The sequence below is a fragment of the Nipponia nippon genome, unplaced genomic scaffold (assembly GCF_047370975.1).
Source record: "Nipponia nippon isolate SJK-2023a ecotype South Korea unplaced genomic scaffold, ASM4737097v1 scaffold_13, whole genome shotgun sequence".
Classification (NCBI taxonomy): domain Eukaryota; kingdom Metazoa; phylum Chordata; class Aves; order Pelecaniformes; family Threskiornithidae; genus Nipponia; species Nipponia nippon.
Window position 1 is genome coordinate 15,490,733 of NW_028262324.1, and position 27,318 is coordinate 15,518,050.

The window sequence follows — 27,318 nt, forward strand, 5'->3', positions numbered from 1 at the left end:
ATCCAGCTCTCCTCTGCCTGGCAAGAACGTTCCTCCAGGCGAAGGGGGAGCCACAGCATACACAACATACCGCGGCAGACAGGACCCATATAACTTGTTTATTGAGTTCTATATATAGTTAGAATTTGTAGGTGCTATAATCCATTTAAAAAACACAAAGACATCTACAAACATTAAAAGGCTCTAAGATTGATGATCCCTTAATCTAAAAAGAACAACCCCGAACCCAAAAATACGGAACGCAGCCCCCCTGGGCCAGGGGAACGGGAAGCTGCAGACGCAAAGAGCAAAAGGAGGTCGGTGCTGTGAGGACGCGGTGCCGCCTCCAGCGCAGGACCCCAGCCCTGGGAAACGACCCCCCCCTCACCACCCCAGCAAGGCCTTCCCGTGTTTTCTCAATCCCAGGCTCCTGGGTAGCCTTTCCCAACAAATCCTTAAGGGATGCGGTGTTGCCAGCCGAGCAAGGGGCAGGGGAAGCGCGCGGATCCCGATCGGGGGCGCACACAGCACCGGGCGCGAGGGAGATGCTCCGATCGCAAGTTACAAGCAAGAAAAGCCAGGCCGCTGCGGTTCCAACCGTCCTTCCCCATCTCAACTCCGCAGCCGCCGAACGAGAGCACCGGAGGGCGGAGGAACGTGTGCGCCACCGGCACCCGGCTTTCCCAAGCGCTCGGCTGCGCTAGGCAGAGCCGCAGCCACCGAAATGCCGTACTGCCTTCCCAGCAAAGCGGGATACCGTCCCCACGGCCGGGCGCTCACACAGATCACGTTACGGAGGACGAGTAAAAGCCGTGCGAGAAGCACAAGGCGCTGAAGGACAGCACGCACTGAGAACTATTTAAACTTTTTTTTTTTCTTCTCCTGCAGTTTCTGGCTCAATCTTGAAATCCTTGCCCAGCCACGTTCCCGTCCCACACGTCTACCCTCTCCTTTTCACAACAGAGCGATGGCTCCGTTCTCCTCCCCAAACTCCCCTCCCTTCCCCTTTGCACAAGCCCCCAGAGAGGAAGGATGCCAGCGATGGCATGAAATCCCTGAGCGAGAGCCTCTCGACTCCCAACGCCTCTCACTCACCTCTGGGAAACTACAATGCCACGGGACATCCGTGATCTACCCCCTCCTTAAGGAAAACGCAGCTTCACATGCTTTCACCAGCTACTCCAGAGAAAGCACAAGAGTTGCCGTTACAAACCCAAAAACAGGAGTTTGCTTCAAGACCAACCGTTTCTACTTCAGCGTTAAACGACGGGCTTCTCATCCTTTTTGGCAAAAGGCTGCAGCGCGACTCGGTGTAGCCACCGCGGGCAGATACGCTCCCAGGGTGGTGGGAGCCTGATAAGTTCAAAGGTTTCTGCTATCAGACCCGCTCTTCCCAGTCGGAGTCAAAGGGCAAGATGACATTCAAAGAGAACGTAAGGAAGCAAAAACAACCCAACCAGCTGTATTTTATACATGTTGTCCAAACAAGTGATAAGGGGTTTTCTCCTCCAACTAAATACATTATACAACGCGCGCACACAGACCTGGATACTTCTGCTATATCCTAACATGTAAGACATCACAGCTTCTCATTCAATGATCACAAGAAAGTCAGGTTTTCAAGGGTGAAAATAACACAGATCACAAGTGTAGAAAATTGAAGACAGCTTACAAAGGGTCCCAAACACAAAGCTTTTCCTCTCATGAACTGGCTTTTTTCCGTCTGCACTTGAAGAGAGTCGTCTCAGACATCCCAACTGCACGCAGTAAAAGTGCACAGTCTCTCAACAGCTCTAAATAAAGGTTGTTCCTTCAAAAGGGCCTTCAGGGATAGCTGGATTTTGCCTTGTTACTTTAAAATACCACTGTGCTTAATGTGCTTAATGAAATCGGACACCTACAAGAGTAAGGTTATACTATATACATTTAAAAAAAGAAACGAGGAAAAGGTCTCTAAAAACACGCTCTTGAATTTCACAAAACGCTCCATCTGCTCAGGTTTGAGGAATACTTCTGAGTTGTGCTGCAGCTTGCCAGCAGAGACGACCAAGCTAAACCAGGCTCGTGGCAAAAAACTAAAGAGAGGCCAGCCCAGCCTGTCCCCTCAGCTGCTGGTCCTCCCCCCGCAGACTCCCCTCCTCTCCTCCGAGGACATTCAGCGTATTCCAACAGCAACAAACCAGATCTGCGGACAGGGACCCAGCACCAGGTGGGCCAAACGCTAAAGAAACTGCACAAAGGGGGACAGGAGGGGACAGGGATGCATGCTAGGGAAGAACCCAGAGGAACCGCGAAACGTCAGAATCCAGACAAGCGCTAATTAAAGCTTGTATTTACAGGGGGAATTCAGGCAGCAAAATGAAAACGCCAAGGGAGCCTCACGAGGCTGCTTGTCAACCCTACGTGACACCAGCACCGACGTTCGGATGTGCTGCAGAAGCTGATGACCGCGTCCTATGAGCCAAGAGCGCTATCACTGGGAAGAGAAGGCAGCAGCTTTGCTTTTTGGAAGGAAGATCTTTCATAGCGCCACCGCTCTCCCGTCCTCCGAAATCTGTGCCACCGTAAGGGCGAATGCAGCGAAAGCAGGTAAGCAGACGAGTCCTACAGAGATGACTAACGCAGCCGAAGCCAGCACGCTCTAGAAGGTATTTTTAAGCTTGGCTGCCACAAGCACGAGAATCTCTCCGATCTTTTTCTGCCAATTCTCTATGTCCTTGGAGACATCGCACCAGAGCTCTCCGTGGCGAGGTTCAGCATTCTCACAGCGCTTCCTCACCTCCTCTTGTTGTTCCTATGAGGAAGAAAAACGACAGTTTGCAAGTCTCTTAATGCCCTGGTTTGTTCCAGCACAGAGCCAAAAATTTAAACAATCCCCTCCCCGATTCAAACGCTCTTCCAAAGCTTATGGTGGGGTTTTTGTTTTATTTTTTTTAAAGGCAGTATTGAAGCCCGAGTCAAAATTCAGAGGCAGCAACCCTCCTGCCTTGCTGAACAAAGTGGCCAAATTACGGTCAAGCAAGTTTTGGCTACACCAGAGAAACTGCAGCAGAAACTTCCTTTGCATTACCAGTTGCATGAGATCTGTCAAGTGAGGGAGGTCTCTCTGAAGTCAGAAGATAAGCACTCCCATCATTTCAGTAGTATCAGGCAGTAAAAACTGCCGTAGGAGATTAGAACAGACTGTTCCTCCGGCTGCGTTCACGTGCAACCTGTAGTTGACACTTGTGAAGGAACGGGACTAGTTACACAAACCCAGCATCGCAATTACAGGAAAACGTCCTACGAGAACGCTCGCATTTTACAGAAGGAAGATTGGTTTCATAGATTTTTGCACGAACTAGCATGACTGTGGACAGCAAAGCAGCCTGAAAGACGGCTCAGCTAACGACAGAGCCTTTTAAAAACCACCACGCAGGCCTGTTCATGCTCATTCATGACCAGGCGTGACAGCCACAGCCTCATCTGTGAGCCACACAGGCAGCGGCAGCGTGCTCAGCCCAGCGCTGCAGCAATCCCTGCGACTGGGTAACCAACATTCCTGCTGCCTTCCCCAGCTCCCTGCTCCCAGGCACACCCTTACCTCTGTGCCGTGCTGGAGCTCGAATTTGTAAAAGAAAGCCCAGGCATCCCCCAGGTCAGAGTCGATCTTCACTGTTCGGTGGAACCACTCTCTGGCCTTGGTTATTTTACGCTCGCTCCAGAACAGCCTGTTGAGAAAAGCCAAAGTGAGTCGACAACTAGCCCTTCAGAGGAACGTGCCGGTCTGCAAGCACTCCCACTTGAAGGCTCTACAGATATTTCAATTCTTTGCTCTCCCAAGAAGGAAACAGCAGATTTTGTAGGCATCTGGTGACTGTCCTTCCCCCGGGAAGGGAAGAGATAGGAGAGGAGCAAAAAGAACACCCACCACCTCCTCTCCGCTCTCCCCGCAGCGGAGCCGGTTAACTCGGCCCCAGGACGAGACAGACACTCCTGAGAAGGGAAGCGTTATTCTGAGCTCCATCTTTGCTAACTCAATTGCTTCATTTTGCTGTTCCTGATTTGGTGTAGAAAGAGACAGGATCATATGCCTACCTCTATTTCCCCTCCTCCAATTTCTTAATATTTCAAGGCGATTTTAGCATCTAACAATTAAATAACTTCTAAAAGCTGAAAACTGCGTGCACGTTCCCGGAGCCATGGCTGTGTGCGGTCACGCATTCCCATCCACGAAGCGTGCTCTAGCAGAGCAGACCTACTTTGTCCTCTCCACTTTACGGGGAGAGGCCAGCGCGTAAGCTTCCACGCTCAAATCCCAGCCCGGCGCCCAGCCCGACCGCTGCCATTTCAAAAAAGTACTCGTGAATTCTGCAATTTCTCCCCAGTAATTAACCAGCTGAGTCAATAGTCTCTTGGTTTCACTCCTTTGCATTAAAGAGTTCATTTGAGCTACTAAGGTCTTTATCAAATCAGACAGCCATCCGTCATAAAGAGCTTAGCCAGTCATAAAATTATACAGCTTATGTGATTGTTTTTAAGCCCTATAATACTCTTGATTGTTCCCTGTTAAATAAACTGTGATTTAGAAGAGCATGAACAGTGATAGCAGAGGCTCAACACCTGCAGGCAGTGGCCATTTTCAGCAACACATTTAACAAAAGGTTTTCACAGATGTGTGATGCTCCGGTATTAGTGTACCTACATGCAAGCCGTGATGGGAGGTGGAAGCTGTTTGTGTCGGGATTAGCTGCTAAACTGCCTGAGGTTGCACCAGAAGGGGCCTGGAAGCAGTTTCCATAAAGCAAAAGTTAACATTTTTCTCACTTGCTGCTAAAGCTGAACAAGTCAGCTGTCATTATCTGGCAGAACCCAGCGTTGCAGTCACTGGAGTGTATCCTACAGTTTTCTTTGGCTTATAAAAAAGAGTTGTGAAAGAATTGGGCAACTGTTTGGGTGAAATGCTTCCTGCATTAACCTCTTCTGGTATTCACAAAGGAAGACAAGGAGGTTTGTTCCAATCGCGACTGCTGTAGAGCCGTTCGCACATCAGAGCGGAAAGGCTATGGCGTGAGTCAATTCTAAGAGCGCTTTTTCACCACTGGAAGCCTCACAACTCGATCTAGACAAGGAGAAAATGGCTCGTAGATGATCTTCCCGTTTCAGCGAAGCAAACTACAGTATGACTGGTAGCCTGCATTCCGGGAAGGACCGCAACTGAAGAAAACTGACATAGCAGAAATTCAGGAGGGGAGAAGACTACAACAGCACAGAATTTAGCTCAGGATTAAAAAAAAAATTCTGACAGAATCTAGGATAGAGAGAAAAGATGAAGAATACGGTCAGCCACATGAAAATTGAAAAATAACCAGCAAAAATTGTCCCTATTTTCACAAATACTTAAAACATATCCTAAAAAAACTTAATTAAGCCTATTTCACCTGAAAGCACACCGAAATCCCTTTCAAGGGACACTAAGATAGCAATTTTCAGAGTGCCAATACCCAGCACTGGCAAAGGACTCCGTGTGAATGTATTGTTGCCTGTGCCGCAGTCCCAGGCCCAGCAGAACAGCTCCAGGGGAGGCTGACATCCCCTGCTTTGAATCAAGGCAGAGATTTGCACAGTTACTAGGAGACAGCTTGAGAGCCGTTACTTGCTTTGAGGCTTATTAAAGCCGCTGCAGCCAGAATCACACGGTCGTGCTTGAGTGCAATGTTTCATCATGGATGCAGCCACACACAGAAACGGGTATTTTTACTACATCAAGCGCAGGAACTCACTTGGCCACAGCCAACAGGACGTGTGGGTCATGTTCACACTTCTTGAGAGCATCCACACTCTTGGTCTTTCGTTGCGGTCGCGCTTCAAGGAAAATTGCCTCTGACCACAGGATTCCTTAATCAAGTCAAGAAGGAAGATTGTTTAGCGTTATTTCTGAGATTAACCCTCCCCACCCTGCCATCAGGCCAGGGCTCTCTAACGCCAGCAGCAGTAGTGCCCCCACCCTGGTGGTTATCTGTGCCCCACCCTCATCCCAGATCACTTTTGCTGCATGGATACGTCCTTCAGTACTCTGAATTTTTAGCTACGGCATGCACCACGCCGGACCTTCCGTTCTGCACGTTTCCGTACCATAACCCTGCCGCAGCTTCAGCGCTCCCTACGCTGTGTGCGCTAGCCCAGAGCTCGTGCCTTTCAGATGAGACATTGCAAGCAACGGAACAGGGTGGGCAACTCAGCATTTCAAAAGCGAAAGATATCCATTTGTCTGAATGGGAATCTGCAGCGGCAGAAGCAGCCCCAGAAGGTGCAAAGTACACTGTTTGGAAGCAGTTTCAAGGCTGCCAGAGAGCACCACAGTCTTATTGATGCTGGCTCTCCACACGTACGATGAAGGACAGAGTAGGTCGAGGAAAGCCGGGCTTAATCCCTAGTTCCTTTCACTGCCAAAAGCAAGAAAGGAAATACGCTCAGAGGAGCATGAAATCTTCAGTTTCTCATGTCAGCCAACCATACCTGCTGCTCACTTCAAAGCAAAGCCTGAAAGCTCGTGTCTGCCAGGACTCTATCAAAGTGCTCTCGCTTCCCATAAACTGCACCACGGGAACATACACAAGCTTTGACGACTGCAGTGACAGAATGAAGCAGATCTCTTCTTGCTCTTTAAATATAGGGTCAAACCACATTTTTCAGGCCTCTCTTTTCAGGCCTGCTGAGGACACAAACACCATTATATTTCCATTTTACTCGTTGTGCAGCCTGCCTACATCAGCCATAAGCAACCAAGAATCAATTCAGCAATCTATGGATGCAAGCCTCTAGCTTAGATGACCGTAGGTGTCCAACGAGCTAATTCCTGCAGGCTTTTATTCTGGTTTGTAGAGTTTTAAGATAGAGTTGGAAGCGATTTTATTTAAACAAAAACTGAGATCTTGCTGCCCATTTCCATAGCAACAGGCAGATTCTGCAAAAAAGCCTGTGGTGGCAAACGCTCATTAAGCATTAGGTCATTCACAAAACAAAGTGGAACTTGGGTGGTACTGCTTTGTTGACCCACTCGCATGGTGAGTGGCTTGCAATGAGTTTATCATGTCATAAAAGTCACTTAATTCCCAATTATTTCACTGGGACTCAGGCAGCCGCCAACTAAACACCTTTCAAAACCTAGCCTGAAGGCAAGCTAAAAAGGCTTGCCCTGCAGCAGACCACGACATTTTGTAGTTATGTGACATCTTCTCTCCAAAGATGTCAACATGTTTAAATAATTAAGTCTTCCCACAGTTCTGCCAAAAAACAGGGAAGCATTATGCACTTTCTCCTCCCATCCCAAGAGGCGAGTGTTTCCACTGCTGGTTAGAACCAATTGACTTACATTATATGACCTGTTAGCCTTTTCTTAAATGAGTTAAAATAATCAAAAACCAGGACTAAACATCTATGGTACATGATCCCCTAACCATGACGAAGACCGAAATTTGCTGCCAGCACAAGTTATTAGGCAGACGGTCAGTAGTGCAACCAGTGCAGGCAAGCCAGCAACGGGAAGTCTGCTACGGCCAGCCGTCCTCCAATGAGACAAGGAAAAACCCATTCCTTTTCCACTGAACTTCCTAACTACAAACACTCAAGAGTCTTTCTTCAACTTTAAATCTTGGCAGACTTCTACCAGCTTCAGAGAAAAGCCACCCATATCCGAGATGCTTTCCCAGGAAACCTGGCAACAAACTGGGGACCACGGACCCAATAATATACTGGATACTGCAGCGAAACAGAACGAACACCAACCCGTGACCTCTCTGGTGCGAGACAGCACAAAGCAACTGGGATTATTCACAAAGACCCCCACCATTTCCTTTGCAGAAGGATGACTGACACCTCTCAAAACACAGTATTTTGAGACCTGGCCAAGAAAGGACATCTTGGAAAAAGATGTGCCTTTATCAACTGGGCAAAACAACCGTGTTTAAGATAGAAATGAGATCCAGCTCACCTGAATTGGGGCATTCTTGCAATGCCTTGGCCATCAGAGTATTTGCAATATTCTTTAACCCGGCTCTGTACTCTAGTCGCACAGACTCTAACCTGGTAAGGAAGGGACTCGGTGACGATATTTATGACAATATATTCACTATGCAGAAACAAACAGCAAGTCCCATGAAGGTCACTGGAAATTGCAAATATCTGCCCATATTCTGAATAGATGACTGACACCCTCCCACTCCTCTCTGTCTAAAAATAAACATGACCTTTATTCTACAACGGCCTAGATCAAAAACAATCTGAAAAAGGGACTATTACAGAAATGAAAGATCCCTGGCTTTTCATGCTCTGTGCACTACAACTATCAGTAAAGGAATAACTAGTCCCCAGCTCCTTAGTGTAGCTGCATATAGCCAGGATCACCAAAGCATTTCTGCTATTCAGAAAAAGTTGGCAGTCCAGAAGAAGCTCTAGGATGGGTACGGTCATAAGTTCCAGGCTCAAATGGCTGAAAAATTGTAAAATAGCTGGCCTGAAGAATGCATTAGCTTTGTAGCCCAAATTCAGTTCATCTCCACACAACTCACCAGAGATCTGGATTCTTTGGGTTCTTTAGGCGAGACTTTTCCAAGATGGCTCTTGCTCTAGTCAACTGCCCAACCTTCTCCTCCAGCCTGGACAGCAAGAGCCACAGGGGTATGGAATGGGGGCACTTCTTCAACTGTTTGGGGGAAAAAAAAGTATGGTAATATGTAGATTTGAAAAAAAAAAAATAAAAAAAAAATCTTTTAACCCCTATAGAAAAGAACTTCCCTCCCTGCATCCTCCTGGAGAGTTTAGAAGAAGAGAGACAAAGTTGATTACGTCGCTCACATTTCTCCTAGTCAGTCTTACCTACAGAATAGTACAGAAGTCAAGCTTCGCCTATATCCAACAGAGTCAGGTACGTCAACTGTGACTGAGCTATCCCACAGCAAGAGAAAGAATGCACCTCCCTGAATAATACATCTACAATTTGTGCTCCGTCTGGAAACAGAGGGCTCTTACACATAACCAAACCACAGCAACAGAGTGTGCAGGAAACAGACTGCCTTCGAAGCCCGGGAAGTCATTAGGATATCGGGAAGTCATTAGGATACCAGGACTGCCAGAAACCTGCCTCCATATTACTTTCATGGCTGACAAGTTTCAGAAGCATTTATACCCAAGGACACCTATTCCCATTTAAAAGAGACACGAGTGCTCTGTAGGCCACCTCCTTTTACCGTGTGCATCTAGGAGCTCCTCAGGAGGCTTTTCTTTTAAGAATTCCACTTTTAGTCTTTACAGGTCTGAGAGAATTATTGTGCAATGACTTTTTCCCCTACTGGTGAGGAGTCAAGCATACAGCAAACTCTTTCGAGCAAGAAAGTGCATTTTCCACATGGATCCTGGGTAAGAGAAATTCTTGCTGCTTATTTCAAGGTCCTAACTTTTTTTGGTTTGTTATTGTTTTAACCAATGACAGAGAGAACAGAAAGCATCTCTTCGGTTAGTCTGAGACAGAGCCCACTCCATTTTGATTCCAAGACGGGTACCTCCCCCCCGTCAGAAGCACAAAGCAGACTTGCAATAACATACAGCTTACCCCTTGATTATAAGCCTCCCGTGCTTTCTCTACCAGCTCCTTTTGTTCCTCAATTTGTCCCTTCATCATCCACAGTTTGGGGAAGTCCTCGTAGTGCTTCAGGGCTTCCTCACAAAGCTCCTGGGCTGCAGCAATGTTCCCAAGCACCCATTCTAACTTCACAGACTTCATGAAGACCTGAGAATGAACCAGAGCTGTTTATCACTAGCAGCCATTGAAAAACCATTACTCTGTCAATGCAGCGGGTTCCCACTTTTACACATGCATTAGAATGTTATTGATTAGCTACAGTTTAAAGTAAAAAAAAAAAAAACACAGGGTTAAATAATAGTGGGAACAGATAACAATGAGAAAGGTAAAGGCAAATATTAAAGGAGTTGGAACAGCATGATCAATGTGTACCTCACTTATTAGCAGAGAGTTGACATTTGTGCAATATTTGTACAAAGAGCAGAGCTTTAAGGGCACAACCAATTAACAAACTTGGGCCCACTTCATCAGCACAATCTGATCTCCTCAGATCCGAGCTACCAAGACCACCTATTCCTCCTTACGGCTTCAAGTTGTCACTGTTATCCTGCTAATTACAAACTGGTACATTGACTTTTCTGCCTCCAAATGCCTTTCTTTTAACTACACGTGGAAGTTACAGCTGTGAGAAATACATCATAGACCAAAGGCTGTTTCACTACTCCTTGATCCCTGCCCTCCACGCTCCCCAACTCCCCTCCCTATGACTTTGCAAGAGAGGTCCGAGACCAGAGCTTCAGCCCCAGCTGCCGGCTGGAGTGGAGAGGAGCTCCCTGACTGACAAAAGAGGAAGAGGACAGCCTAAAAGCTCTAGATGAAGCACAAATTTGGTGGGGAGGGAGGCAGAGGGGGAAGGCAAACTCATTTTTCTTTTACTTGGACAAGTTAAAACGGTTCTGTATGAAGAGCTGAAAATCAACACAGTTTATCGTACCAGAAGTAACTCTAAACACAAGAGTGTAACTTTAAACAACAAACTCGACCAGAGCTGTCTTTAGCACGGCAAGCATAAGTGAGTCTTCTGTGAAAGTATTTTCTCTCTCTTTTTTTCCAAGATACGCTTTTATGCAACATGAACATTATACAAACAGCTGTAAACTGGGAATTTCCTGACTTTTGCCATTTGTGTAAAAAAAACTGAAACCCTTCACTTGATCCTAGCCTTTTTTTCCCATCGTGCCGTGATTTTGTGTCGCAATTCGCTGGAGAAGCGCTGCAGCAAAGCGGCCACATGCCTGCAAAAGGCAATGGCAGGGAGCCATCTGGTCAATCACTAAGGCCGCAGAACCGAAGGAACTCCTCCTTCCGCCTCAACTCCCCCGTGGCCGAGACCCTTCACACATCCTTACCCTTGCAGTGGGGGCACTGCTGCGAGCTTTTGCCAGCAGCCTCCTTGCTCTTTCATATTCATTGTTTTCTGACTCGAGTTTCACGGCAGCCAGCCAGATCTCCTCGCTGTTGGGGTTGGCCTGCAAGAACATAAAATGACAGACAAATGCATACAGTGAATCAACAGCAGATTTAATCCTTCGTTTGATCCAGATTAAAATTGAAATCAGAGCTTTGTCAATCCACACTAGCATTTTTTTCAGTTCAAGCTCCTCCCAATCTTCTTTGACCTTTGAAGTTTATACAAATTCTCCAAAACAGATGCGCCACACAAAGATATATGCCAGTTTAGAAGTTGGATGCTTCTCAATTGTTGAAAAGCATTAATGCTTGATCTTCTGAACTTCCAGTTTAAATACTGAAAAGATCACAGGGTCTGCCACAACGAGACCCTCATTTTATTGTCCCTGAGCAAAAAAAAACGAAGCTTGAATTCCCAACTGAGGTCTGTGAACACCCCTCCAATAAAAGTCATTTCAGTGGCAGCCACGTCAAAAAGTCTTCAGGACGGTAACAAAAAGCACCAAGAACAAATTTAGGAAGTAAATATCTTTTACCTTCCATCTCAGAACCTGTCATTCAGTTTTGCTATCACTTAGCTTTTAAGCCTCATTCCCAGTGTTAGAACTGTATCGCTCTGCCCATCTTTCTTTCAGCACCCAGCAGACAATTCCCTTCATTTTGCTGTGGATTAGTGGGTTTGGTCCAAGGCGTAAGTAACACAGCAACCTCTTTAATTAGGGCAGACCGCTACCCTTCTTACTGAGGGGACAGATGGCCCAACACAAGGGGATTCTGATCCATGACTGGGGTTGGTGGGAGCCATGGCAGTAAAATTAGCGAACTCAGAACCTGGTGTGGCACTACTTAAAGAGTAGTAAATACTCTCTTGCTTCCAGCTTGCTGCTATTTTACAGGAGAACAGTTTGCCACATAAAACAATCAAAGAACAGCGCAAGCCCCCATCATTTTGAAAGGCAGCAGGAAGCAGGTGTTGACAGAAAAAGCCTACTCTGTACCCTTTACCAGCGGTACTTAACACCATCACACAAATCTAACATACCCACCTGAAAAGCCAGGGCCAAAATGCTTCTGGCTGCTGGCACGTCTCCTGCCAGCCACTTGGACTTGGCTCCCATGAGCCAGAGCACCTCTGCTTTGGGACAGTGAGCAACAGCCCTCTGCAAAAGAGCCTCCAAGGATTCTCTGAGACAAGAAAGAGCAAGTTACAACCACTCGAAATACTGCCAAAGGCGAGCTCTCACACACCATTTTCACTATCACTCAATGTTCTCAATATTGTTGCAAAGTCCAACGTTGTAAACCTTGATAAGTTGTTTCATAACAAGGAAAGGGTGGGGTCTTTTTTCACAAGGGTTCTGAAATCAGCGCTCCACAAACGGCTTATTGTTCAGACACCTTTGTTTGATAGCCTCTGCGGAAAGACCCTGCACACAAACAGCTCATTTGTCTTGGAAAGAGCCACTCTTCTTAACAAACCTTAGGAGGAACTGAGAGAGGAAGTTTTTCAGAATTATTAGATGAAGCTGGCTTGATCTTACTGAATTTTTTTTTCCTCCTCTGGAAAATATACTTTTCAGGTAGAACAAGGGGCTTAAAAGACAGCCACCACTGGGAAACATGGGAGAACAACATCAAAAGCAAAGCCATACTTGTTCCAAAAAAAAAAAAAAAAAAAAAAAAAAAAAAGACCCGAATGAGGCAGAACTCAGCACTTGCAGTCGCTTCCACACAACAGCCTTGTTGGCTTTAATAAGGCTGATTCCACGTGCGTAAGTTGTCTGCTGCATAGGTTGTTTGCTTTATTCTAAAATTTGGGCAGAAACTTTCAGATGCGTAGAGCTTTATGGATAAACTTCAAAGTAAGAGGCCTGAGCTGCGACAGTATGTCACCAATCTTAATACAGAATGTGATACGCATTCACAGCATGGCTAATCAGAAAATGCCAGAGACGCTCGGACAACTTCAGTGATGAATTAGTTTATCTATGAAAATTAAATTAAACACATGCTGTCTTTCTAGGTGATACGTATTCCCAATTTTTTCCAGAAATGCCTTCTCAAAGGTGACTGTCCTTACCTTGCCTGTTCATAGCTATTTTAACCAAGTAATCCCTATTGCCAAAAAATTTTATGACTTCATAAAAAACCAAAGATGTTCTGACCACAATAACAAAGCAGGTCAGACCTGCAAACAACGCCAGCGAGTTTCCACCGGCTGAACTCTGCACGTGCAACACACCGCTTCAGGGATCGTCTCGTAGCTTTTCCTCCTCCCCAGTCTGTCGCCCCGTGACAAGGACGAACCCCTCCACCCAAGGATTACGCAGCACACATACCTCGTTCCGTGGTTCTTCTCAAAGTACGCTGCTCGCAGCCACACGCTCTTCTTGCTTGGGAACACTTGCAAGGCGTAGGCGTAAATTGCTCGGGCACACTCCAGAGCGTTATGAGCAACACACTAAGGAAAACCAGATCAGAACTAAGTCGGTTTAGCGTTGCACCGAAATCAAGTGCAAGAAAGAATTACACACGTGTAATTCAATGCAGAACTCAATAACTCAGAGTAATACACGAATTGGGGCATTACACAGAACAGAACAGTTACTATCAGCTTTTTAAAAGGAAGCAGGGAGGAAATTTTCAAGCATCCCTCTATCAGAGCACAAGTATCACTGGCCTTTCACTGGGACTGACACAGGCCAGCTTGAAAAATTAGCAAGGCATTGTAAACGCTCTCCTGTTTGCACTTCATTTGTTTTTCACAGGCAAAACTAAGCGTCACAGCACACACCGCCCTACTGCTGTAAGCCCAGTTCAAGGCCAGCGAAGTGGACATTTCTCATGCCGAAATATAATTTAGCTTTTAGCGCATGTTCAAACTACTCCCCTAAAGCAAAGAAAGCCTGGTAAAACTTTTACCCACTCCCAGCCTTGAAACTGAACTCCCAGTTCCTTTAACCAGACCTCAATCTCCGTTGATATCACACACATTAAAAAAAACAACCAAACAAAAAACCCCAGCAACCCATCTATCACAATGCCAACTTTTTGCTGGTAAAAATTCAAATCTGAAAAAAGCCCTACGATACAATAACCTGCTGAGAGGCAGACTGGCCAAACGCAGATGTTGTGGGAACCACTTCCACTGATAAAAAAAACTTCATTTTCCAGGCTCCAGTTCAATTTCCTCCAATTAAAAAAATAAACAAACCAAAAACCAGCATCACAGCTGGACATACACTGTCTGCGTCTTCCATCCAGGTATGTTTCCGATCTTCTTCCTCAATCCCAATCCCAATCACAGCTCGCATGATCGCCTGGCACGTGGCCACGCTTCCAGCTTTATCACATTCCTCGGCATCCTAGAAACAAGAGTAAAGCCCTGCTCATTTTGAGAAATCAGCACAAGAAGATAGATTCCGCAACAGCAACTCCTCACGCGCAAACACAGAGACATCGTGGGTCACTGCCACATTCAAAATATCTTATTACTCAAACATATCTTGACACTAACTAACGAACCTACACCCACAAGGAAGGTGCTGTAGCTGTACACAGAATCGACCAGAAGTCGGTTAAGAAACAGAGCATGTCAACGGCATCCGCCGAAAAGGAGTAAGTGTGACAACGCGTGACCTTTCCAGCCTGAAAAGTCTCCCCTTGGAGCTCCACTGACCTGCCCTGGGCTGGGCCAAGCCGGGACCTGGCCAATAAAAAACTGCAAGAATTTGAGAAGAAAGAATTGTAACATCAAAACTACTGATCTTCTTTCAGCTTTGGGTTGATTCTTACGCCTCAGTAAGGGCTAAGCAATAACTGAATTTAAATGAATACACCCTCAACCGGTGTTAAGTTAAAGGTGCAAAGGCTCTCTCACCAGAGCATATACAGAGAAGTGGAGTTTTCTGACATACAAAGCTTTCGGAAAGCCAAGCGTGTCTTGCTTAAACTTGTTAAAAAGGCCTCTGATCAGATAACAGAAACGGAACAGTTCTAGTACTGAAAAGGAACGCGAGAAGACAACGATGCAGAGGCTGTGGTGTTGTTTTAAACAGAACTTGAAATTAACCTTTAATTGCTTTACCGCTGTAAAGAAAGTTATAATTCTTTTAGACATTAACAAGGGTATCCATTTAATATTAAACACTTTGTTCATTATCAATACTCTTTTAAGCAGCGTGCAAAGAACATTTTGCTGCTTTGACCCACTGTAAGTAATTTTAGTAGTAAACTAGTTTACAGACTTATGCTTAAAGAAAGCACAGTACATATTCGGGAGGAAAGAGGTTCTTTTAACCTGTACATCAAGCCATTTAGATGGCAATAGTCTTTGAAGTGTCTTACTAACTCAAGAAACTCAAGCTCCACAGCTTCTGAATGTGACGAAAACACTGGAAACCCCTACAACTTTTTGCTGCTTTTCTAGTACAGAACATCAAAAATACGATGACCTGGGATGAACCTGCACAGAGGTTGCGTTTTATAAACGTCACTGTACAACACAGCTGCACGTGCCAGCTGCGACTACTCCGCACAGCCTCAGGACTACAAGCCAATAAAGGACTAACAGAGTATTTCCTGCCTGCGGCATAGGCAATATTTATATTGACTTCTTACAACACTATCTGACAGACTGCTTTGGCAAACAGATACCTTCTAAGCCAAAAGAGACATATGCAAAAAATACATAAATCTTTCACTGAAGGCTTAAAGCCTCTGTCCTACTTAAGGCAGCAGCTGCTTCAACTTGAAGCTGGTTATCTTCCAAGACAGAAGTAAACCAGACATTCCCCAGCTCAGCACACACAACATTACCCCAGAGTATCACCTAACTATGGCCTTGGCTCTCCTCAGCTTTTTAGTCTCGCCTCTTGTATTTTCCTGGGGATCTCCACCAATAAGCCTAGTGCAAAATTACTCTATCCTACAATATCTTGCATCGATAGCCTTCAAAACAGAACTTGAGGAGTTCGTCTGTTTCTCTAACCAAGACCAAGCAAATACCTGTATCCATTGCTCTCTGTTGATTTCCACACCGTTAGCCCTAAGAGATGTGATGGCTCTGTCAATGATTTTCTCCACCATCTGGGTGTTTCCATTGGCTTCCTCCAGTTTGGCAGCAGTAATCCAGATGTGACGATCCGTTGGAATATTCTCACGGGCTTTGTTAAGGACTTTACGAGCGTTCTCATATGTCTCCAGCCTTGCCAGAGCAAGCCACAGCTGCGGAGCAACAAAAGATGTATTTTAGATTAGAACAAGGAGATGACAACGCTGCCATATGGCAGGTTCGGCCCCGAAAGATAAGCAGCTTTATGCTGTTTGCTACTAGTTGGCAATTGTCCTCACGTAGCATAAGCAGGCCGCAGAATACGAACGGAGAAATGTAGGAAGAGTCTACTACTGTCTGTAAAGCTCAAGCCTAATCACCTCAAGATATCATCTCCGTTTGCTGGGCTGCTGCACTCATTTTCTGTCCACATCATCTTTTGAACACTGAATATTACACTCTCGTTCAGCATTCCAGAAACTATATTTTAGATGCTCCAGGCTATACGTATGCTTGTTTTCACAGCTGTCGAGGCATGAACACGAACATGGCTAATTGGCTACAGCAGGCACAGCAGTACACTGCCATAACTAACGTAACAATTACACAGGAAAATGAGGCATATAATGACCACCAGACAATTAACTCTGGCGAAAAAAAGCACAGTCCACTACTCATCACATCCTTCTCACTGTGGCATAAAGTGTGTAATAGAACACTCGTACTGCACTTACTCTGCCTTTCGTTTTCACAACCCTACCGCCAACCTAAAGCAGCGTGTAGGGGGTTGCTTTATTCTGCTTTTTTAAAACTTACTTCAACACTAGTGGGACAGCACTCCACAGCCCGACTCAGCATGATCCTGGCATCCTCAGGTTCTTCTAACTCCACGGCTGCTTTCCACAAGCGCACTGAATTTGGAACATGCTCAAGGGCTAGAGAGGCAAAGCAATTATGTTAATCATGACAAAGTAGTTTACCAAAGAGAACTGTATTTTTTAAAGATGATATATTAAAGGCTTTGTCCTATTACAGATGAAATTTCCTGAAAGAGAGAAGGGAGGGAACTGTACTTATATTAGCTCTTGCTTCAACAATGAGAACTTAAAATCAGAAAATAAAAAAAACTTACTGAATAATTTTAATTGGAAACAGGTTTTGGAGAGCCAAGAGCTTTTTCCCTGTACAAGCTGTAATTGCACCCTCTTCAGTAAAACACCTAGCTGAATGAAGCCTCCAGTCTCAGCAAATGAACATCTGTAGGATCCTCAAAATTGGGTAGCCTAATCACGCTGGCTTTCCCTTTATAAAAAAGAAGCATCTTCAATACTAACTAACAACATAACCCTGCTCCTTAGATGTTGAAACTGTCCCATCACAATTTAGTTTTCCCATAGGCATCTCCTGACAGCTTAAGGAATCCCAGTTTAACTTCCCAAAAGGTTGCGGGCCCGCTATGCAAAAATAAAACAGGAGGATGCATAAAAGCTTAAAGGTAACGCTGACACGAATACCCTAAGCCACTGAATCCAAAGTGTTCTTTCAGCAATGCAATATGGGCTGCATCTAATTAAGAGTCTTTGAGGCTTCCTTAATCTTGTCCAAGAGTTAGCTACTGCTGGTAGAAACCGCATTCTCTGCGGACCGTCCTACACGCGCTGTCTGAAACATTAAAGTCTAAACAGCCGCTTTTTCTCAGTCTGTCTCTTTATAACCTTGTATCTTCAAGATACATTGAGAAACTAAAGGGTTTGGGCTTTTTTAGCTTTGTTAGCTGCATTGCAGTAGTAGTTTCATTGCTTCCATGGCGATTGTACACAAACGTGCTATAGTAACAGAGGACCGAGCACATCCTTCTTCAATAAAGCAAGCAGGGCCACAGAAACGGGTGGGAAGAGGCATCTAAACCTCCTGGGAAACTATAGCTAGACTCTAGGCAAGGCTGTTCCTTTAAGCATTCCGGCAAAGGCAGAGCCACACTGCTGAGCCTCAACTTCAGACACATCCCAGCTCTGCAGAAACACAGAGCATTTACAAGCAGCGTGCACTGAGGATTCGGGCATTAACTGCTTCTCCTCGAGTCTGCGGGAGCAGGAGATTTTCCTGAAGAATTGAAGTGAATAATATCAGCCTGCAAGAGCCGAAAGCATCACTCAGCAGGACAGAACATGTTTTCATAGATACAGCGTTCGATTTTTACACCTCAAGACGCATTTTAAACGCTCAGCTTGCTGGCTCTCCAGTCAGAGAGAGGCTTTAAAAACTCCAGAGGTTCTGCTGGATGGTAGGAAAGCACACAGCCAGCAGACGAGAGAAACATTATGAAAGATCACACTCCAGTGACATTACCTGGCAGTCAGTCTTTTTTTATTTTAGGAGAAATAATGGGTTAAACTGCCACTTATCTTAGGGCTGTATATACAAACAGCTCCAAGCATCATGTTACTGATGTTCCCTAGGTAGCAGAGGAGCACTGTGAAGCTGTTAACAGGCAGAAACTGGAAAGAGAAGGATAAATCACGTTCCATTCCCCTAACAGCTTTGTATCAGAGATTAAGTAGGTGGTTCCAAAAAACTGAAGCAAGATATTGTTCTCTTTGCAAATACAATGTTTAAAGCAAAACTAAGTACTTAATGCGTAAGTCACTGCTTTCACACAAGATGCTGTCCTACCTGAACTGGCCTCAGAAATCTATTTCTGCTCATTTAAAAGTGTTTTTCTGTTCAGCATCTATTATTGTTCCTGAGAAGGACACACAGTGTCACAGGAGCGACACTTCACAGCACACTGCACTGCTTAGCCAATGAAAATTTAAAAAGCTACTGAACATTTAATATCTGAACTCTTACAACTTCAAACGTAGGAACCTTTAAGTGCCTTTCATTCATATGCAGTAAGAGGTGATTTCACCAGAGATGTGCAATTTTACAGGCAATAGTAAGAGGTAGGAGGCAATTTACTTCCTTTGAAGCCAAGCCATTCAATACTGTAGACTGCTTCACAATGATTTAGTAAATGTATTAAATCCAGACCTTTTCCCTGTCTGGATTGCAGTCAGGAGATAGAATTGATACAATTCAGTAGTCATGAAGGATCTAAACTCTACTGATGCAGGCACAGTAACTTAAAGTAATCAAAGAATTAATACTATGAACCTGCGAGGAAGGCCTGGGTTCAGGACAACACAACAAACTGCTGTTAAAGAGATCATTGTTTGGAAAAGACAGTAACTCCACAAAAGAGGAAAACGGTCAAGTGCAATACAACAGAAGATGCAAGGTTTTAGGTAAGCACCACAGAGGAAAGCTGTTCGTCAAGAACGCAGAACTTGCTACAGTAAAGCAAACCCCAGGGCCCACCAGGCTCAACGACACGAGAACCCCAAGGCCTCTAAAGCTCCTCCACCAGGAATCACTCTGGTCTCTAACAGGTTACAGACAAGTTGGAACTCAAACACCAAGTCCAGTATCTTTTCCAAAATGTATCACAAGGTGATGGTTAAAACACCCTTTTCTCCTTAGAGCATCATTTTTTTAATTGCTTTCATCTATGTATCTAACTTTGATCAAGACGGAATTGGTTTTGGTAAGTGAAATGTCATTGTGCAATTGCTCAGGAACAGCAGCTTTCCGCTGAAGGATGTTTTACAAATGCTTCAACAACTCTACCCTTTGACTCAATAGCAGCAAGTTCCACCATTAAGGCACGCATTATTAACAACTGTATTTTCACCAAGGATGAAAAAAAAAAAAAAATGCATGTAAACTTATGGACACATCTTGAACAACTGACAATGCAATACAAACAGGGGGAGACTCAGACTTTGTTCCCTGACCCTGCAGAAGCTCTCACCTTTCCTAAGGACGCGTTTCTTTGCACGGATATCTGTTTCCAGCTCTGCTGCTCTTATATAGATTCGGACAGACTGCGGAAGGTGGCGGACAGCTTGGGCCACAACAGCCTTGGCTGTATCCCCAGGCTGAAGCCGAGCAGCTTCTAACCAAACATCTTCACTCTGTCAGGAAAAAGAAACAATCTTCCTTTACATCAAAACAAGAATTTAAAATTAGAGCTTCTAGCTATACATGTGCTCTTTTAACACTGCAGACAGTGAAGCTATATCAGATATAGCCTGATACAAGCTTAACAGAGAGATGCTGCTGCTCGTAACCACAACCTTTTCCTACTGTCCTACAAGGATCAGCAGGGAAGCAAAGCAACTCTGACCTTGGGGCACATCTCCGTTCCTTTCATGATGAGGTTTCGAGCCACTTGGAGTTTGCCAGTGACCTCCTCCAGTCGGGCTGATGCTATCCAGGCTGGCGGATGATGAGGATTGGTCTCTCGTACAGATTTCAGGAGCAAACGGGCTTTCTTGATATCACTAAAGGAGAAGGAAAGACAGGCAGGAAAATTTTCAGCACGCTAGCAAATAATTCTCCTGAAGCCGTAAGTGCTTTACAGTCAGTTCTTCACAGCCACGCTCAGACGCACAGTAACTGTGACCTCAAATGTTCCTATACTGGTGACACAAATTACACACCACCCAAGCAAGCTTACAAATATACACTAACACAGCAAGATCATAGTGAACACCAGTTAAGTATTTACGCAAGATTTTTAGGAATTACAGCTGGGCACTCACAGTTGGAAGCTGATAAGCACAAGCATTGATTTGCACATATTACTTTGACTTAAATGGCAATTCTTTATGAAACAGGTGTCAAACTTCAGGTTAAAGAGGTTTTCAGAGGTTGTCAATCAAGCCTAAATTAGCAGTACACAGGTACAATTAACCAGGTTATTTCCTGGCTGGCAGGCAGCCAGGCACTGCCATCACTCTGGCACGTTAGTCCAGGGATAGAACAGAATAGAAACAACCCCCACAATTGATGCATCCAGGTCAGATGCTAAATACGTCAGTTGAAAGACTATACCAGATCTCATGTTAAAAGAATTCATCCTCAAAAACTCACCTAGCATCTTTTACAAATTAAATGCTAGCAGAAAGCCACCCGCTCAGACAGGTTTCCATTTATATGCAGGATCGCAGCTGTTATAAGAGGATAAATCAGTTAATCCTTCTTAAACTTACTTGATATCTCCTCCATGTGTGGGAATCATCGAATTCAAGTCTGTCAAATATCCTTTCGGGTCCACTACAGTCTGGCCGCTCACAGAGTCCGACACCTGGGAAAGTCAAGTCAGCGCTACTGAAATGACCACTCACAGCCCCCCAGTCTGCCTGCACACACTAAAGACTGGAAAAGACACTGCAGCTATACAAGAAACCCAGACATTCATCTGTTACCAAAGCCAAGAAAGGAGGAAAACACAAAGCCTTGCTTATTAGCTTTTTTCCACTTCTAAAATGCACGACTTCAACGTTAAAAATTTAGTACCAGTGAAAATCCAGAAAGCGAGCAGCTTGGCTTTCAGTCACCAAAAGGTCTTGCAGCCCTGCCAGCTAAAGCCCATCTTTTTAGTTTAAACCAGATTTAGATGGGAAAATCAACAAAAAAGAACAGAAGTCAACAACAATTTAAGAGCAGTATTTTTCAGCATTTTGTCCTGCGTCCCTACACAGGATAAGGGATACGCTTCCCTTGGTAAAACTACTAGAGCCGTTTGCCTGCAGTCCACCTCTGGTATAACAGGGCAGTCTGTTCTCCCACACTGACCAAGACTTCCAGGGACAAACTGTTATTTCTCAGGAAATTCTATCAGTGTAGAGGGCATGAGATTTGGGGAGGAGTACAAGATTATTTCAGAGCTGAGCTGTTTCTTCTAACACCCAAGAGAATTAAAGCCTTTCCTAAACCCAGGCCTTAAATAGCAGCACAACACCAACCCCGGGTACACCTGTGACAGATCCTGCCTTCCAACATCCTTACCTGGCTTAGCCTCATATCCATCAAGGTGTTCCTGGCTTGGCCAATCTTCCTCATATCCAATTCACCTGTCCCAGGTGTCATTAAGCCTGGTGTCATTCCTCCTGGATATGGAGTATTCAAGCCCCCTGGATACGGAGTATTCAATCCGCCAAATTGCTAAAAACAAGAGCGAGAGAAATACAGTCCTAAAATCTCTTCTGAGATTTCAAAAATAATTCAGGCTGTTGGCTGATCTGCTCTTCTCCAGTGGCTACAGGACAGGGGTGCCAAAACCCCACAGGTACTGCTGAAACAGTGGCTTCCCTGAATCGCAAAGCATTTCTCATACAGGTTTTGCCAATCTGAAGGTAATTACTCAAGTTTAGTCAAGTCAGTGAAATAAGTAACAAGAAAGTGAAAAATTTGAGCACAAGCATCTAAACCTAGCACATTTAAACAAGAATATCTACAAAGAAGTCCCATGGACATCTGGTGCCAGTTCAGGGCCAGTCAGCTTCCCCTGTAACCGTATGACCACAGTAGCCTGCGGCCATGTAGCAACAACCTAAATTACTTCATTTTCAGTTGACTGTAAGGCAAATAATTTTTTTAACACAATTCTTCCAGGGCTGAGCAAACCATTAGGTGAAACTGAACTTTATTTTCTGTTCCGTTTTTGCAAAATGTTGTTATAACAGAAACGGATGTCGGTTATGCTCACAAAACTCATTATCACCATTCTACAGCCAGAGAAAAGGAAAAAACACATTTTCTTCCATTTTCAGCAAAAGAACCAATCCTCCCCTGTCTATCCTTGAGTTTTGTCTGGCAATGGGTATGTACTGAAAGACAAGCAAGCACAGGAATTTAACATCCAGCAATTCCTTTGACAGACTCCCAAACCACACCGAGTTTTTTAGTCAAGCACCTTTTTTGCCAAATCCCACTAATGCACGCACAGTTTAACCCTCGTCTCTAATTACGAAGCACAGATCGCATCTTCATCAGGTTGGCTTTCGCACTCACCGTTTGGCGTGGGTCCACAGAAGTGTGGTTCTCCCCTGACTGTAAATGCTTTGCAAAGAAGCTGTCGGGGACAGGAGTCAGCTTCTCATAACGAGGATTCCTCTGACGCTTGTTCCTGGCATCACCAACTTCTGGAATACTCAGCCACTCTTCTTCTGTGACCTCTGCTAGCTTCCGCTATTCAAACAGGAGTTGTCATCGTTATTTGCTGTAGAAATTTGTTCTTTTTAACCGCTCTAATTCCTTAATAGATTTTTTTCTTGAAAGAATTCAAGATCAATTAAACACTTAAAGGTCAAAGGTCAGGCTTTTTTCTAATCCAATGTACAAAAGAATTAGATGCATTTAATTAGAATTTGGTTTTAGTCCAGACTGAGATTCCAAATCAATTCTGTAATTAAATTCAGTGCTACAAATATTCAGATTAATCTTAGTGCCTGCAGCATTGAGTGGTTTATTACTAATCATTAGACAATAGCTTAAACAATACATTTTATTTGAAAAGAAAATGTAGAGTCAGGAAATCCTGCGTAACTACTACTCCAACGCCAACAAGTTATCAGTCCCTCAGGCAGCAGCGTAGCACCTTCTCAAGAACTGATGTGAAGCCACAATAAAGCACAAAACAAAAGCCTAGTATCAAAATTCGCATGAATCTCACTACCTTGTGTATCCACAAGAAAAGCGCTCAACAGGCAGAATCACTGCGTTCTCCCATATCCCTACGAAGTACCTCAAACACCCACTTCATCAACTGAGTGCAGCTCCGAACGCCGCCGTCAGGAGGGACAACATTGCTTTATCGCTCACTGCAGATTCCACCACCACCACTTCGATTTAAATCGGCACTGCCAATTATACCGTCTGTAACCGCGCAACTGCGACTGACTGAAAATTATACTGCAGCACTTGAGAGAGCGTCACACAAAGAAGAGCTTCCGCACCACTAGCTGCCAGCTTCGTATTCGTTTACTTATTTTTCCAACAGAAAGCAATTTTAATCTGGAGCATAACAAAGCATTTGTTTGCTAACAGACAAAATCTGAATAAAGAAATGCAGAACATACATTCATTGCCCATACGTCAAAGACAAAAGTCACATTTCAGGCAACATTTTTCTTCCTTACTTTCAAGTCTGAGAACTGCTGCTGAATTTTGGGTCGTTCCATACGGTATTTTTCTATTTCCTCTTTTTCTCGTTGTTCCCTTAGGAAAAGGAGTACTGAGGTTATGCTCAAAGTAACACTCGGCAAGTCTTTAAACAAAGTGTTGGTAATACAGAAAAATGTGTTTGATCAGAGCTAAGGTAAAAAAAAAAACCAAACATTTTTCCCAAACTTAGATTATCAACATAATGACAGAGATGTCTTATCAAATAAGACAATATTATAGTCTAAAAACAGACATCTCCAACCAAGTAAACTGCAGTATTTAACATCCTCTTACCTGTAGACCAGGTAGTGAGTTTAACAAGTTAAAGCCACAGGGCCAAAGGTACGGCATTAAAACAAATAAAAACTGTGTACGCTTCCGAAAACATACCCAGTGGACAAGGATAAAATCTGAACGGGAAAGTGGAAGAGGCAGGGGAAATCGCCAAAACACAAAGTAACTGGAAAACGCTCCACGCCAGTGTTGTAATTTATCCTACCTTCTTTCTTTTCTGCGTTCATCCATCCTCTTATCCAAAGCTGCATAAATAGCATCTGCTTCCTCGTCATCTTTTTCATAGGGACCGCTTGAGAACAGGCTCCCAGCGTACCCATTGAACTACGAATTTGGAGAGAGAAAGAGGGAAAAGAGAAGGGAAAAAGAAAAAAAAAAAAGCAGTATCTCAGTTTAAAGCTCCCGTTATGTTCCTGCTACAGCCAACAGTTACCCAGAGCAACGAAAATGCAGGAGCGGGCTATTTCTAACAACAACATTGCATCAGACTAACACATCCCTAAATAAAAGCAGCTTTCTTCTACCACCCCTAGTGTTTATTCTCCCACACCATTTCAAAAGCAAAATTGCTTCTCTTAAGCAATGAGATGCCAGTATAGAAAGGCTATTTTCTTCCATTAACCACTTCTTTTTTTTAACTACTAAAAGCAAACAAAAATAACACAACATTTAACTAAACAAAGTGGGATTTAAACACAAGAGACTACACAGGCCACATAAAGACAAATATATGTCAAAACACAAGAATTTAGATTTCATTTGTGCAGGAGAACACAACATACATCCCCCAAAGCACTTAAACTAATATTTTATTTATGGATCTCTTCCCAAAACTCTCAGGGCTCTGTACAGATATTTAAACCACAATACGTGGACCAACGCCACAACAAAAATCTGCAAGCACTGTGCTATTGTGTATAATGAGGTCCCAATTAAAGAAAAAGAAAAGGAAAAAAAAAGGAAGTGCTGCTAGCAAACTACAGGAAATTCTGGCTTTGAAACCTCAGCTAATACGGCGTTTCATAGCAAGAGAGCAGGGAGCTAAAGGACTCCTCTTCCACTTGGGGAAAAACATCTCCAGGATGATGAAAATCTCATCACCTCATCATAATTGGTGTCATTCAAATCTTCGTCATCATCATCGGCCGTCTGATTCTTTTTCATTTGATCCCCAACAGTCCTCTTCCCCGGCGGAGCATGGCGGTCGTCCACGGGGTCATTGGCATCACGTGCGGGGCCAATATCAGAGCGGGTGGTGAAACCTGTGGCTCTGTGTTGATAAACCAGTAGAGCTATTTAGCACGCTACAACCCCACTGTTTGTTATACAGGCAGTCTGTCAAAATTATTACTTAGACAATAAAAATATCTTTTTTTTTGTACAAGAATGGCATCAGCCAGTCCCCATCCCTACCGTTCACAAAGTCTGGGGGAAAAAAAACTGTCCTCTTATAGGGAAAAACTTTATCTACAAAGACACTGCAATCACCCAGCTCATCGCTCTACCAAACAAACAAAGCTCACACCCAGCACAGGGCAACTCCCGGTGCCCCCCGCCACCAACCCCACCACTCCCAGCACAAACACACCCAGATTTAATGATTCCTAACGGGGCCCCACGACCAAAACCCGGAGAAACACTATCCCCTACCAGCCAGCGGCGTCTAGAGCACCCAGGAACTTATCCCCGGCACCAGGCCCGCATTTAAATAAGAAAACCGCCGATCTGAACGCGAACCGTCTCATAGAAATAACGCTTGAGAGGCCGAGCAGGCCGCCGGCCTGCCCGCAGGGTCCCGCCGCGGCATGGGCACCAGGCCAGGCACCAAAGGGGGCCCGGGGGCGTCCTGGGGCCCGGCGAGGAGGACGGGCGGGCCGTGAGGGGGAGCCGGGGCGGGGAAGGCCTAGGCCGGGCCCGCGGGGGAGCCGGGGGAAGGGCCTCACCCGCGGCCCAGCCCCGGCACGTAGCCCAGGGGCGCGGGCATGCCCAGGAACGGCTTCTTCTTCTTGTTCATGGCGCTGGTGAGGGCGGCGGCGAGGCGGGAGCAGGACCGGGAGCGGGGCCGGAGCGGCGGGACCCGACCGGGGGAGCGGCGGCGGCGGCGGCGGGAAGAGGCGGTGCCAGTGGGCGGGGCTACCCAGGCGGGCCGCGCGGCACTTCCGCTCCCGCCGCGGCGGGGGCAGCAGAGCGCCCCCTGGCGCCGTGGCGGTGCCAAGCGGATCCGCACACGGCTGCGCAGCGGGTCTCTCGGTGGGAAGAGGCAAGGAATAAGCGTTGTCCTGGCAAACACAACTCCCTACCCCACAAATGGGAAGGTTCGGTCTTTTCAGAGCCTTGCGGCCCAAAGGGTTGTGATGGAGTTCAGTCCGGCTGGTGGCCAGCGGGGTTCCCCAGGGCTGGGCGCGGGGGCCATTAATGGCGACCGGGGGCGAGGGGCTCCGGGCCCAGCTGGGCGGGAGCGCTGGGCTGCCGCAGGGCGGGAAGGCTCCGGCAGGGCTCTGGCCAGGCTGGAGCGATGGGCCCGGGTTCGGCGAGGCTCAGGGCCGGGCCCTGCTCCGGGGTCGCACTGAGCCCAGGCAACGCCGCAGGCCTGGGGCAGAGCGGCTGGGAGCTGCCCGGCGGGGAGGCCCTGGGGGTGCTGGTCAATACCGGGCTGAACATGAGCCAGCAGTGTGCCCAGGTGGCCAAGAGGGCCAGTGGCATCCTGGCTTGTATCAGGAACAGTGTGGCCAGCAGGAGCAGGGCAGGGATCGTCCCCCTGTGCTGGGCACTGGTGAGGCCGCCCCTCGAATGCTGTGCTCAGCGCTGGGCCCCTCACCCCAAGGCGGCCATGGAGGGGCTGGAGCGTGGCCAGAGCAGGGCAGCGAGGCTGGGGCAGGGGCTGGAGCACGAGGCTGGGGAGGAGCGGCTG

The 27,318-nt window shown here is 45.8% G+C and overlaps 1 protein-coding gene across 2 annotated transcripts; it reads right to left on the bottom strand.

The window, feature by feature from the left end:
* Positions 1-77: 77 nt before the first annotated feature.
* Positions 78-26,531, bottom strand: PRPF6 (pre-mRNA processing factor 6). Of its 2 annotated transcripts, XR_015702961.1 has the most exons (22): positions 26,351-26,531; positions 25,509-25,677; positions 24,613-24,731; positions 24,089-24,167; positions 22,962-23,138; positions 21,957-22,112; positions 21,158-21,252; positions 20,290-20,446; positions 19,915-20,077; positions 16,878-16,996; positions 16,016-16,234; positions 14,251-14,373; positions 13,348-13,469; positions 12,055-12,193; positions 10,948-11,067; positions 9,569-9,745; positions 8,529-8,662; positions 7,952-8,043; positions 5,742-5,856; positions 3,563-3,689; positions 3,050-3,203; positions 2,638-2,773 (listed from the first exon to the last, which is right to left on the bottom strand). XR_015702961.1 is itself a non-coding variant. In XM_087749913.1 (21 exons), the coding sequence occupies exons 1-21, from the start codon at positions 26,419-26,421 to the stop codon at positions 2,621-2,623; spliced, it is 2,826 nt and encodes a 941-aa protein (XP_087606039.1). In that variant the 5' UTR covers positions 26,422-26,531; the 3' UTR covers positions 78-2,620. The 2 variants fall into 2 exon arrangements, 1 of the variants encoding a protein (XP_087606039.1); XM_087749913.1 differs by lacking the exon at positions 3,050-3,203 and having other exon boundaries at positions 78-2,773.
* Between the last annotated feature and the right edge of the window lie 787 nt (positions 26,532-27,318).

Coding starts and splice junctions, on each gene's coding strand:
- PRPF6 (XM_087749913.1), bottom strand. CDS start 26,421: ATGAACAAGAAGAAGAAGCCGTTCCTGGGCATGCCCGCGCCCCTGGGC. Junction 16,997..19,914: donor GAAACGCGTCCTTAGGAAAG/GTGAGAGCTTCT, acceptor TTGCCTCTCTAG/CCCTTGAGCATGTTCCAAAT. Junction 16,235..16,877: donor GCTGTCCCACTAGTGTTGAA/GTAAGTTTTAAA, acceptor GTTGCTCCGCAG/CTGTGGCTTGCTCTGGCAAG.